This window comes from Protopterus annectens, chromosome 4.part0 (assembly GCF_019279795.1).
Source record: "Protopterus annectens isolate FY-2018-M chromosome 4.part0, PAN1.0, whole genome shotgun sequence".
NCBI classification, from domain to species: Eukaryota; Metazoa; Chordata; order Ceratodontiformes; family Protopteridae; genus Protopterus; species Protopterus annectens.
Genome location: NC_056733.1, coordinates 422,281,731 through 422,296,200, shown reverse-complemented (window position 1 = coordinate 422,296,200; position 14,470 = coordinate 422,281,731). Strand labels below are relative to the sequence as shown.

The window sequence follows — 14,470 nt, the reverse complement described above, 5'->3', positions numbered from 1 at the left end:
GTGATAGCTGCCCATTTTCTCTGCTGTCCTTCCCCCACCCCAGCTATACACTAAACATTCTGATGTAAACTCTCATCAGATGTACAAGTGCATATATACTATACTCATTCTTTTTTTTCACTAATCCGGTTGAGGAAAACGTTTACTACTTTCCCCATTACCCTGAAGTGCATTCGTTACCCTAGTGATTTTTTTCCTACACAGTATAGTCAGTCACAGATAAAAAACGTGTATAATCCTGTTTCAGTACCATTTTAGCCATTTTTAAACAGTTTGTACAGTTCTTCCTTGACATATCACCCTGTATCACTGTTCACTCATAACATTTAGTTTGCTTCTTGCCTCATTTATTTGTCATACTCTTTATACATTATACTTTTGCATTACAGATTTATATATTCACTTATTTCTGTTTCAGTATCACATCAACCTGTTGTGGTTGTAGTAAAGAACTCTGCTATCTTTTTTTCATTAGACAGTGTTAAGGGAACCCTCTTCATTCTCTTTTAACCATTCACCTTCCCATAATGTACTGTTTTTTGTATTGTTTCTGCTTCTTGCTTCAAAACTGTTTTCAAGAGGTTTGCATTCCTTATGCATGCATAAAAAAATTATTACAAACATGCATTTTTGTTACAAAATGTCAAATACCTTTATATTTATAGGTTCTCTGTTTTCTTTTATCTTCCATTTATCTGCAGTCATTCATGTAGTTTTCTCTTTAATCATAATTGTTCAAATCCTACTTCAAGTCCAACACTTCTTGTCCTTCAGTCATTTATAAAGCAATTGCAACTTCTTATCTCCTTCATTTTGTACATCAGACTTCATGCATATGTCAAGGCAGGCATTTTTGTTTTTCTTTTTCTTTCTGCTCACGTAATGAGTGTTCTACAATCGTTCAAGCCTCAGCTGCTCAAATTTCACTACCTTGCAGCCAGGGACTCCAGCAGATGTTACTGTGTGGGCAGTGGCTCGGTCTGAAACTTTAAAATGAGTTTATCAAAGCAGCTGCCGTACGCAATCACTCACATACTAGGGAAGGGTGATTGGAAGTGCTCATTGGCAAGGGAAGTAGAGAAGGGAAATGGAGTGGGGGAACTTAGGCTTAGGAAGTAAAAGGGATTTTAGGTTTAGGGAGCAATCAGAATTTTAGATTTAAGGAGGATTTTAAGTTTAAGGACTGATTGTGAGTTATTTAGGGACTGGGTGGGAAATTTTAGGGTTAGGATCAAAGGTTCTGTTAAGACTAGAAAAAATGGTCTTTGTAAGGGATGCTTAGTTAAGGGAAGCAAAGTACTGGGAGTTGGAACACTCACTGCAGTGAGAGAGTGACAGTGAAACGTGTGTCTCAAGCACATGTAGTAGACCCCACATACCTCTCCAGCAGGTCTCAGGCACACCTTCTGCTTCCTCTCTCAGCTGTGCATATTTCATCCACAGAAGATAAAGAAATGAAAAGATGCACACAAGTGCAGTGTGTGTGTGTGTGTGTGTGTGTGTGTGTGTGTGTGTGTGTGTGTGTGTGTGTGTGTGTGTGTGTGTGTGTGTGTGTGTTTTAAGCCATAATAATACCCCCTTCTCTTTCTTCAGTTTCACTTATTTAGCTAACTACCTTAGCCACTTTTATGCTTTTCCTTTTTATTTGGAATCCACACCAACGATTTTTTAACCCAGCAGATCAGTCCCCTTCTCCAATTCTTTTTATCTCTGTCTGACCTCTCTCTCATTTCATCTCTCAGCTGCCACTGTACCGTGACCTTGGTCCTAGACTGCAGTAATCTTCCTCATTGCTTTTTCACTCTCAAGTCCTAATTATACCTGTTTTGCCTTCTGTGTTTTAGGAGGGAATCCTTCTTTTCCCTCCCCAGTGTATTTGTGTTCCACTTAATCCTGTATACATTTTTTGTATTCATTCGCATATTACCCACTTTGCTTCCTTATATTTTTGATGAACCACACTCTGTTCCTTCCTTTCTTGTAATAGTGTTGACGTGGAATCCCTCTTTTTTTGTTCTAATCTTCTTTTCTGTCTCATCTTGATTCTTTCTGGATTTCTAGGAGTTGTCTACTATTTCTTTTCACGGGCCACCATCTGGCTTTTCCATTAAGTACATCTCTATAGATATGAATGGCTTTTCTTTTCTGACCAAGAATAAAGTGCCCTTCCATGTTACTTTTAATTGCATCTGGATATAACAGCTGGGTGGCTGCTTCGAGCTGTCTAATGTGCCATCCAGCTGGATATATTTTTCTCATAGTATACATGTGAGGTGCATATAATCTCTTAGTACTTTGACCTTCTGTCCTCCTATTACCAGCCACCTCTTGACTGCTGTTCTTCCTGGTCATTACTTTAATCTGTAACTGGCATTTTACTGTTACATTTCTGGGCATGTTTTCTCTCACTGGTATATGATCTACCTAGTGTACCCAATCAGTTTGGTGGTCTAACCAGTCCATGCCCTCTTACAGTAACAGTCAGTTTCCCTACATATACTGTAGGGCATCTTTTCTTTCTATTTCCTCTTTCAATCCTATTATTCTGACATTTTCTCTTCTGGCACGACACTCCCTATCAGTTTGTTTACCTGGCAATCCTTCTACAATACTTTTGAATCATTTTAATTTCTACTGTTTGTTTCTGCATTTATTCATACATTTTCCACATTGTTTTGCAAAAGTTTGCTATTAGTACTAACTTGCTCTCCGTCCAGTCACAGGGCAGCCATTTCCGCTTTCAGTCCTACTTTGCTCAGGATCTAGCTCAGTTTTCCTCAACATGTTCTGCTCCAGCACACGTCCAAATCCTATGTTTTCATTTTCACATAGAAGTGAAGTGTTTTATGAACTAAATTGGCATTAAATCAGCAGCCCAATGACAGAGTTGTGTAATTAAGCAACCAGCGCTCCCTCTGCAATCACATGGCCGTCTCACAATGTCTTCTACTCTGCATCTTAATTCTGTAACAGCAGTGGTTTTATGATGGCTCTCTAGCCTACTCAATCATCATTCTTTTGGCTGTATAGCCAAATGTCTGCCTTCTACAAAAGAAAATGCATTTCTTGCCTGAATAAAGCTGAAGAATCAAAACGTTTGAATTTTTACATCTACAGAGTCACTAACTTGATCTAAAAGATTGAAAAGCAGGACAAGACTAGAAACGTGATTATGGATTAGTGTTGTAATGTCATTTGTTAGTCTTGCAAAAGATCTTCATTGTTTGGCGTATGACTGGACCAATATCCTGGCATTTTGAAAGCAATGTTAACTGCATTTACGTATGTGTTAGTCATTACTATTGAGAAGGATTTATTACAACAATGCCTTGATGTTAAAACACTGTTTTCTTCTGAACCAAAATTGAACTGTCTAATTTATTAGACAACTATCTTGTTTATTTATGTGGTACTTTCAATGTTAACTTGTACTTAAAATTTCAGATAGTCATATAGTAAAAGTTTCAAATGAAATGATTATGCATTGCTTTTTTTTTTTGTTGATATTTACAGATTTTTCTCGTACTTTAACTGTGTCTGTATTGGCTTAATTCCAGAGATGATGTATGACTAACTACCATCTTGTATTTTTTCTCCTAATTTGCATTATCTTTTTTTAAGAAATTGTGGGAATGTATTCTGCTCCAGCTGCTGCAACCAGAGGGTACCTGTTCCCAGCCAGCAGCTTTTCGAACCCAGTCGTGTGTGCAAGTTCTGCTACAATAGCCTCCAGCCGAACAGCTGTAGCCTGGAGCTTAAACTGGACAAGCCTATTGCTGCATCGTCAAACTGAACAGTCTAGCTATGGTAGTGCTGTACACGTTTCTTCTACTTAAACTGATGGACAAACACGCACATTAATGCAGGACTGAAAGTAAGAGACTGCAGGGTGTGTCCACCCCAACTCTCTCATATCACTTGTACAGAAGAAAAATGGCGTGTAGTATTTCTGGTTGTAGTGGAACACAGATAACTGCAATAAGGTTTCTGTATGCTGTGAATACAGTTTTTAGATAGTTTATGGTGCAGACACAATAATCAATTGAGAAAAGGGTTGGGATACATGTAGTGCTCGCTTTGTTGTCAGTGGTGATATGGGGGCCCCTGTTTAAAATAAGTACCATTTAGCAGACTGGGGACATGGCAGTGCTGCTCCCCATTTATTAAAGTATTGTATATACTGTTTGACTTGGATATATTGTAAATTCATTCAGAGAATGTTATGAAAAGATAAAATATTTATTAAATAAAATGCAGCTGACTGTAAAACCTTAGCTCTTTGATGACATAACTGCCAAAAGATTTGCCCCCCCCCCCCCAATTTTTTTTATGAGTCAGGCTCATTTCACAGTCTTAAAATCAAGAGTATAATGTAAAGATGTCAATGAAGCTCCCAGTCAGTGGCTTCTGGGGCAGACTTGTGCTTGCACTTGTTACTGAAACTGTAGTTATACAGGCCTTCAGTTTTTCATCCTGGTCTTTCAGATGCTGAGTTGTTTGTAGTATGAATTATAGAATATTCTAGGGTGAATTATTCTTGGAGTAAATTTTCTAGGCCACTTAACCTCTTAGTGTTTACATGGAATAAACAACTAATATGTGGATAGACCAAAATCATACAATGCTCTTTGCCTTACAGTGAATAAAAACAGTCATTCAGACATTAGTTTTTTACTTCTGAATGTCTGCCAAGCTTGCTAAGAGTTAAAAGTGCATATTGAACTTTTCCACTCATTAGCTGGTTGGCAAGGTGGCCATATTCATGAGCATCTAAACAGTACCTAGGATAACGTAATGCTTAAATCTTTAGAGGAGGAATGGGGTGTACATAGTAACACAGAAGTTGGCAGCAAAGCTGTCTTCTGTGAAAAAAATGCTTGCTTGACTGCAAGCTCTCCTCTCCCTTAAGAGGAAGTATTACATCTGTTGCACCTGCATTTTTTTCTTAGTGTTTTAGTACAAAGTAGTGCACTGGCACTTGTCACTATCCCACCAAGAAGCACATGAGAGAATACTTCTATTCCTAATTGACTTCCATGACTTCAGAGTTGCAAAGCCACCAAGTGACAGAAAATATTTGTAAATAATGCAAAATGAGCAAACTCTGGTCTTCAGATTTGCAAGAAGGGGGGTTGGGGAGGTACTGCTCTATGTATTAGAAGCAAAGCATTTCTCCCAAATGTTAACTGCAGATCTAACTTGTTTGCACTGTAAAAGCTGACTCCTCTTCGGTTTGCCTGACACTTTGAGGATTTTTAAAATATTTTTATTGCTGTGATTTTGAAGATGAGCCACAGGAGGGTGGAGTAGAAAAGCCTCAAAGAAAAGAAGGAAAAAAAAAATTATTCCTGGTGCCAAGAGGTTACATTACGGGTTTCTGGAACTGAGATGTATATTGTGCATAATTTTCATGGCAGTTGTCTTTTTTTTTTCTATTGTTAAAGCACTTTTTCTTTGTATGAGGGCAGAGTCCTCTAGCTGTGTATATAGCTTTGGTTCCTAGAGCGCTCCTTACTGATGAAGATTATTTTTCCAGTTTGCTTCCCAGAGGAGTTAATACTTTAGAATTTTAAACATAATAGATGTGTAATAAAAATTAGTATTTGCATGGTAGCATTTGCTAACTCTGATGGGACTTTTTTTCCAGTTAGAAACTGAAGCATTTCTTCAGTTAATACAGCCTTATCAGTAAATTGAAAAGAAGCAAGCGTGCTGCCTTTAATATGTATGAAATAATATAGAATAAAATCTAAATCTTGTCTTTTATTCTAAAAAGACAACCCTTCTGTAGATGAAGGATGTGCTGTGCTTCTTGAAGGATTTGTTGTCATCATGTGACTTGCACTAAAAGTTACAGATCATATAACTGGAACTGCAGCCTCTTAATAGCAAGGTGTATGGTCATTTATGGTGCTTGTGGTGGTGAGCGGGGATTGATACCAGATACGCTACGTATTACTTGTTCTAGTTTCAGCTTCTCAACAGGTCTGACTTAGCTACGAGTTGATGCAAATGCATTCCAAGAAAACAAGCTACCTTCAAAGAGCACATCCAAGTTATTGTAGTTCCTTTAAGCCCAGTTTACTACAGAATTTTGTTACGTGTTGGTGTTCTGTATCTCTTGTTTAACAACCTGAGTGGCTGACTTGCTTGTCTTGCAATTTGTGCTATACAAAAAGCTTTTAAAAGTATCTGTGCCCCTGATTTCTTTATGGAAAAAAAGCTGTCTCAGTCACCTGTCAGCCTGTGGTCATCATATTTGAAAAGAGGTGTGTATGACTGATCTTGAGTGAACCATATACCAGATGCACTCACTTTCACCTTCCTTTGAGTTACATTTTCAACTTAAAGAAATGTATTAGTGGAAAAAAATGTTTGCCCACTGAGTACCTTGGCTTAAAGTGACTTGGGTAGAACGACTCCTCTTTCCAAATCTGTTACCACACACCATGTAGGTGAGCTTTGAGGATTAAACATACTACAGTCATTCAAGTGCAATATTGGACTAAAATTGTTTTTGTTTTGTTTTTTTTTTATACTGAAGAATGGCATTTGTAAAAAGACTTAGTTGGCTGTCCTGAACGATGAGTGGTTGGCAAGCTTTAACTTTTACAATGCAAACTCACCATGGAGCGAATGCGATTCCACTGCATACACCCTACCATTCCTAATTGGCCTTATAAATTAGTTTTATCTCAGACTTGAATTATAGGCTCAGTTCTTACATGATGCTCAGCTCATCTTAAGATTTCACCTTTTATGTCTTTTATGTCTTTTTTTTTATCACAGTTCACAAACTTTATAGGATGTGAATAACAACAGTGCAAATAAAATGTTCTCCAGACTGTTTAAGAGGATATCTCTTCTGAATTTATCAGTAAATGACTTAATTGTAGTGGCCATACAAAATCCTCTCTGATTTTTTTTTTTGTTTAGCTAAATATGCAAACAACACTGAAAGCCAGATTTGTTTTAGCTCGTTGAATTTTTAAACAAGTCAGAAATGAGATTAAGAAGTTACTTCACACACACACAAAAATCAATTGTTACACCACACAGCTCTACCCCCATTTGTAACAGCATAATGATTTTTTTTCTGTAGCCTCTGTCATTTTAAAATTCAATAAATCTGTCATTTTCATATACTGTGTTGGAATTTCTCATTGCTTTCAGTAAATTTAGTGCAACTGTAAAAATTGTCAGCATTTGATTTTTGGGAGTGTGTTTATTACAGCTTGTTGCATACAAGTTTGTAAAGAAGTCAGTGGTAATGGTTTCTGCACCACAGCTTCAGGATTCCTTGGTGACTTTAATTGCTGGACTGTATGGTGTCTACATCAGTTTTAAGGACTCTAGTTTTACCAGCCTTCTCAAAAACAGGCTAGTTGATTGGCTACACTAAATTTTTGTGTATATTGTACTTGTCCTATGAGCCTGGATCATACAGTAAATGATCCCAAATGTATCAGTTCACTTGCCTAGTTAACTGGTGTATTATAAATTAAGTTGAACATGCCTTTATTCTTGTAATCCAGATTCCATTTGCCTTAGTCTGTTTTATTACTAGCACTACTGTAAAACAGAGTAAAACATTTCAGTACTCTTCTTGATACTTCAAGTGCTGCTGGTGCTCTTTTGTATGCAGTCTTTCCAAAAAAGGTTGTGCCTTTGTTGCAGTGAGATGACTGCCATCCAGTTAATTCTGTAGTGGTAGCAACATCATAATGCAGTTGATATTGTTGTAACTGCAGTGCAGTGTGGTTCTGTTTTCCATATTTGATAGCAGGACATGAAGTACTTGGTCTTATTCCATTCCTTCTGTAGGTAACAAAAGCTTGGCACTTACCCCTTGATACTAGTTTCACCAAGCATGAACCTCGCTGCAATATTTTCAGTGAGTACCACCCCAAGCCAAGGTTTAAGTCATGATGGCATGATTTCATTATGCAAAAGGAGCTGATCATTCTATCTTGTCTTTGCTTCTTTTCTACTACTCACTGGAATAAAGTGGTAGATATATCGTGTTATTAAGCAGCTTAGGTTGTTCTCTTTTTTAAAGTTGACTTCCAAACTGTAGATTCCTCATCATTAGTTCAGTCATCTGAAGCTGAACATAATGTATTCTTAATTGAGTCCACTTCCTAAGCAGGATCTTCCTTCACTATGTGATCCTTTTCTGCCTGGATCTAAATGTATGAAATACAGCCATATTTTGTATCTAATTTAATCAGGCAGTTATGTAACAGAAGTACATTTATGAAGAACACTGTAAGTGCGCACATTATCTCCATGAAAGTTAAGTTTTTTTAGAGCTGGCCCAACCATTCATTTGAGTTTAGTGAGTCAGGGAGTAGGTGAAGTGAACAGAGAAAAAGCTGAGATGTGAAAAAAAAGATCAAGAATAGGATTAAGAAAAGTCGAACCCAGAAAAAAGTAGAAAAGTGGAAACCAGAACCCATTTCTGGAGCTACACTGTTGACCCTGCCATTGTTTCCTCTTGTATGGCAGTTTGATTAAAGGTAGAACAGGTATTGTATTCACCATATCCACTAATCTATATGAAAGCCCTCCTCTTGCAGTATATGATTGGGATCTCTTCTCCTCCTATCCCTATCTCAGCAGATTTTCTGTAGCTTCTACACCCCGATGTCACATGTCCAACTTGGATTGTATGCTGTACCTACTGTGTCATATCTGACATTAGTTTTATTTTATTTTATTTAATTTTAAACGCATTTATTAAATTATCACTTGACATAGGTACATTTACATTTATATGAAAGTAATCAAACTGTATTAACAGTTAAAATTAACCAGCATTATGCTTCACATATATTGCTATATATCATATAACCTCAGCAACATTACATAAATTATTCAATTCCTGCCCCTTTTTTTAAAACAAAAACATCTTTATTAAACCATCACTGAGGACATAAGCAATTTACATTTATATGAAAGTAATCAAACTGTAATAACAGTTAAAATTAACCAGCATTATGCTTCACATATGTTGCTATATATCATATAACCTAAGCAACATTACATAAATTATTCAATTCCTGCCCCTTTTTTTTTTAAACAAAAACATCTTTATTAAACCATCACTGAGGACATAAGCAATCATACATATATATATATATATATATATATATATATATATATATATATATATATATATATATATATATATATATATACACAAAATCCTAGGTTTCTCATTGAGAGGTGCAACAAGTGGAAAGAGTTCCAAGCAGTGTAAAAATTATTTGGAGTGATTTCCTGTAGAAATGGTCTGGACTTAAACACTTGTGCATTAGCTGCACTAGTTACTTGCAAATTTTATTAAAATACTCCTCTCTCTCTTTTAAAAAGTAGCAGGAGAGCATTAGTTTTAGTTTCTGTTATCTATGAGATGAGTGTTCACTGGCTGCGAAGCTGTATATGTTAGGAAAAAGAAGATTAAAAAAAAACACATGACAGCTCAGCATTTGAGTTGACAGACGCGAGTCAGCTTACTGTCTTGTGAGAGCTAGTACAACACTTTGAAGAATATGACCACTAAGCAGATGTTAGGATAGATGAACTGGAAAAGAGAGCTCCTAAATAATAAGGTTAGTGTGAGGAGGGGGATAGTAACTGTGATCTCTGAAATACTCTTGGAACTTTTTGCATAAGAGACGAGAAAATCAAGCAATGGATGTTGGACTAGATGCATTCAACAAAATTCTGCTGTGTTTAATTTTATGGATCTGTATGGAGGAGGAAGGGGGTATACATTTCCAACAGTAGAAGTAGTTGAAAAAGAGGTGGTGGTAAGTATGTCATGAGTTGTTATTGAAGCAAAGGATACTAGAGGTTTTGAGTGCCAGTTAGCTTATTCATTGTCCAGGATCCACTGCAGCTGCTGATTTGTATGTGCAAGTTCCTTATGGGGCAGTTTGTTCAGTGCCGTGGAATGTAGGACTTCTGGCTGCACACTGAGTAACAGCTTTAACTCTAGCTCTCTCAGTGTGAAAACAGAAACTCAACAGAGAAGGCCAGTAGGCTTTTGTGTTTACGGCTAAATTTCAGTAACTAGCTAGTAAGTATACTTCCTGGATGTCTGGAAAAAAGAAATACAAAGCACCTAGAAAAAAAATCAGCTACAAAAGTGAGGAAGAAACACTGACTGGGGAAAGTTCTGCAGCTGTTCAGCAAAAAGCAGTGCAGCCTCCAGACATGACTTCCAGTAACCTACAGGAAAATGTAAAACAACTACACACAGACCTGCTTAAAATAAAATAAACACTTCCAGTAACCTACAGGAAAATGTAAGACAACTACACACAGACCTGCTTAAAATAAACGAAACACTGATGGAGTATATCAACACAAACAACAAAAGGCAGGAGAAAATGGAAGAAGTGAGGTTGAAATGAAGAGAAGGCTCTCAAAATATGAGACTACCCAGAAAGAGATGTTTCAAAAAATAATTGAATTAGAGGACAGAGCACATAGGGAAATCCTAAGATTTTCAGCTATACCAGAGAAGCTGGAAAGAACAGACGCATTAATTTTATGAAAGCACAAATAAGCAGCTAGACTGATGTTCCACAGTGGGAGTTAGTTGAAAGGGCACATCATGCATATGCGCCAAACCTGGCTATGAAAAAGCAACCTAGACCTTTAATAGTAAAGATGCAGTCCTATCAACAGAAGGAATTAATTCTGACAAAACTGTGGCAGGAGGGCAAAATAGTAAAAGTTGGTGACAGCAGAGTGTGGAGAATAATTTCACACTGTACACCAGACAGAAGAGGAGTAAATCCATTCCACTATTCAGGGAATGTCAAGATGCAGGTGTGAGATTCAAACTGCTGTACCAGCTGTCTTCAATATATTCTTCCCTGGAGAGATGAAATCATTTTTTGATAAAGTACATGCTAAGGAGGAATTACAAAAGTTTGTCCAACAAAATGTGAACTGTGAAACAGAAGGAGATTCTGCATTTTGTTCTTCCGGTAATAAAGACCACAGAGAGAGACTGTACCAGTGAAACCTTGTTCAAGGTTTCAATGGAAAATGGAGAGAGGAAGGTAGCACGATAGTTGACTAGAACTGAGAGTATGTTGGAAATGGGGAGAGAGGATTTGTGAGATGGAGATGAGCAGTAATAAAACCAGTAAGTTAATGTGTGATTACAATGTGATAATGAAATTTATGAAATATGATATGACAAGAAAATATGGAAATATTAGACTTTTTTTCAGAATTTGTTAGACTAGTTGGGAACTCTAAAGTATATGCCCTACTTCATGTCAATGTTCAGAAAAATGCTTTGGGGAAGGGAAAAGCGGGGAAAAAGTTAACTGCAAGTAAAGAAAATTTTTTCTTGATACTACTAATTTTGTGGTGTATGGTTTTCTTTGCATGCTATAAAGTAAAGTTTTCTCAGTTATTTTTAAGTGTAGTAGGGATTGTAAATGGGTGCTGCTGCTCTTTTTCCTTTCTTTCTCCCTTAGCTCTTTCTTCTTAAGTTTTAAGAAATGTATGCAATGTAAAAAAAAAAAAAAAGCCTGGTTAAAAGAGCATGACAAAATAAATATTGATGCACTTTTTATATTCATACTTGGGGTAATGACTAGATTAAGGACCTTAGATTGATTTGATACGTTTTAAAAGAAAAGTAAATGAAAAAGAATATTGAATATTATGAGGGGTTTTTTTTCTAGCAAATTAATATGTGCTTAGCAGTTGTGCATCTGGCCCTCATGTCTCCATGGAAACAATCTGATAAAGAGAAATTGACTGGTTATCATGTACCAATGGATACAATTTGATAATGAGAAACTGGCTGTCTTGTTCTGTCTTCATGCAGCAATCTGATGAAGAGAAATGGGTTACAGTCTGGTGGAGAGTGATTGGCTGGAAAGAAAACAGAGAAACTCGCTAGGCGATAATGTTCTCTGAAAGTATTCAGGAGTTTTCCCATTTGGGAGCGCTATAAAGATGAGGCAACACTAGTTGGTCCTTATTAGACACATAGGCTGCATCATGCGTGTTAGCATGGATGACCTTTAAGTTAATTCTACAGCAAGTCTACATCTAACTCTACATCAACTGTATTACAAGCTGAGATAAGTACAGACTTGCAATGTTAAAGATAGCACTGCATTTTATTTTTCTGTTTATTTGCTTCATTGATAATCCAAAATTAGGCAACGGAGACCAACAGTTCCAACACACAAGTAATTTAATGTTCAAACATAGCAAAAGGAACACACATCCACATATAACATAAACGCTGATAAAAACACTTCCCCTTATGTTTTCGTCTCATAGAACTTCATCAGATAGGCACATGCATCATAATTACCTAGTTAAATAACTTTTCCTGTTTGAATAGACCAATGAAATCAGTGATTCAATTAATTACCAAGATACAGAGTGGATTCTGAAATGCGTTACAGTCTTAAAATATTGAATAAAATACATTTAAATGTTCATATTAAAACTGTTCATATAAAAATATATTCATATTAAGATGTACAATGTATTAATATAATAAATTCAAATAAATGTTAAATATATTGTTTAAAAGTTTTTAAAATGCAATGGCATAAAATGACATAAAATAACATAGAATAGTAGTCTAGCACCATCTGGTGGACAAATGATAAAACACATGAAAATGTATATAAAATCAAGAATTCACTTAAATAAACCAGGGTAAAATAACATGAATGTACATAAAAATATCACAATTTTGCAGACCTGTGCTTGAGTACAGGTTTTAAAGATACTATATCATTAAGTCCTGAATTGTTACAAGCATCCAGGACTAATTGCTGATATAGTTCGAGGTACAGACCCCCGAATCATACACCAATGCACTGTACAAACACGTACACAAATGCATGGATCTCGTCAAATCCAATAGAACCAAGAAGCTCTCCTCCAAAAAATGGAAGCCAATCTGGTGGTCTCCTGCCATAAACAAACTCTACAACAGGAGGAGGAAACTGATGCAGAATAAGGTAAAGTCCCAAGACTGGAAAAACTCCCTTATCAGCCTTAACAAAAAGTTGAGGTCCCTCATCAAATACTCTAAAGCTAGTTATGAAAACAGCATTGCAGCAGATAGTAAAGACAACCATAAGGCCTTCTGTAGTTATGTAAAGAGTCTCCATGGCAATACCCAGATTTGCTCTGAGCTACTGCACAATGGTACCTCCTATACTGAGCCAACAGATATTGCCAATATGCTGGCTGACAGATTCAGTGCCGACTTTACCCCTCTCTCTCCAATCACAATACCAGTAGATTGCCAAGCACCCAGTATTACTGCAGCACAGGTTAAAACAGCACTGTCCAGGGCCAAGAGTACATCATCTGTGGGACCTGACAATATCCCTGTCTGTGTTCTACATAAACTACAGAGTGAACTGGCACCTCACCTGTGTGCCCTGTTCAATCACAGTCTCACCTCAGGCTTTGTCCCTACCGAATGGTGCACTGCTATAGTCATTTCTCTCACAAAGGAGGAGCAACTATAGACCTTGGGCACTATCATCCCATTAGCCTGACAAGTCTAATATGCAAAGCTATGGAACACATCATCATGGACCTAATAAACAAGGATGTAGGGAATCTCCAAACTCTGGATCGCATACAGTTTGGTTTTGTGAAGGGTAGATCATGCCTGCTCAACTTGGTTGACTTCTTTGAGTCAGTCACCAGAGCTGTGGATGAAGGCAAGGTGGTTCATACAACCTACCTTCATCTGGCCAAGGCCTTTGATACCATTCCCCACTCAGGAATCATAGAAAAACTCACTAAGCTAGGCATCAACCCCTATATCACTAGGTGGGTTGCAAACTGGCTCACAGATAAAACCCACAGTGTGAAAGTAGCTGACTCCAAGTCAGACTGCCAACCAGTCATGAGTGGAGTCTCACAGGGATCGGTCTTGGGTCCTCACCTGTTTGGTATCTACTTCTCAGGAGTCCAGGCCAACATGAAGGGACTCTGGCTGACAAAGTTTGTAGATGATTGCAAGTTGGGAGCCATTATTAACTCCCCAAGTGATATTGACATCCTACAGAAAGGCCTCAGAGACCAATGACTGGTGTCAGAACCATGGCCTTAAGCTCAACGCCAAAAAATGTGTTGTCATCCCCTTTGGGAAAAACCCAGTTTCCATGAATTACCACGTCGATGGTAGTCCACTGAATACAGACGGCGTTATAAGAGATCTGGGCACACAGGTTGACAGTAACCTCTGTTTTAACCACCACATTGCCACTGTGGTCAGAAAGTCCTATGTGACGGATCTCATTACTAAGGGTTTTTCATCCAGGAAGAAAGAGGTCATTGTCTCTCTCTACTCTTCCCTCATTAGGCCAGTCTAGTACAATGCCCTATTTGGCATGTACCTCACTAGACACTTGCAACAACTGGAGAGGCTGCAAAAGTACCTCAGAAAGAG

General features: G+C 37.3%; 1 protein-coding gene across 7 annotated transcripts in view; it reads left to right on the top strand.

The window, feature by feature from the left end:
* Positions 1-7,141, top strand: part of MTMR3 (myotubularin related protein 3) — a 2,239,538-nt gene extending 2,232,397 nt beyond the window's left edge. For all 7 annotated transcript variants that reach the window (XM_044068370.1, XM_044068372.1, XM_044068373.1 and 4 more), the window contains one exon: positions 3,622-7,141. In XM_044068370.1, the coding sequence (XP_043924305.1) occupies positions 3,622-3,793 (172 nt within the window). In that variant the 3' untranslated portion in view covers positions 3,794-7,141. The remainder of the gene's footprint in view (positions 1-3,621) is intronic.
* Positions 7,142-14,470: the final 7,329 nt, after the last annotated feature.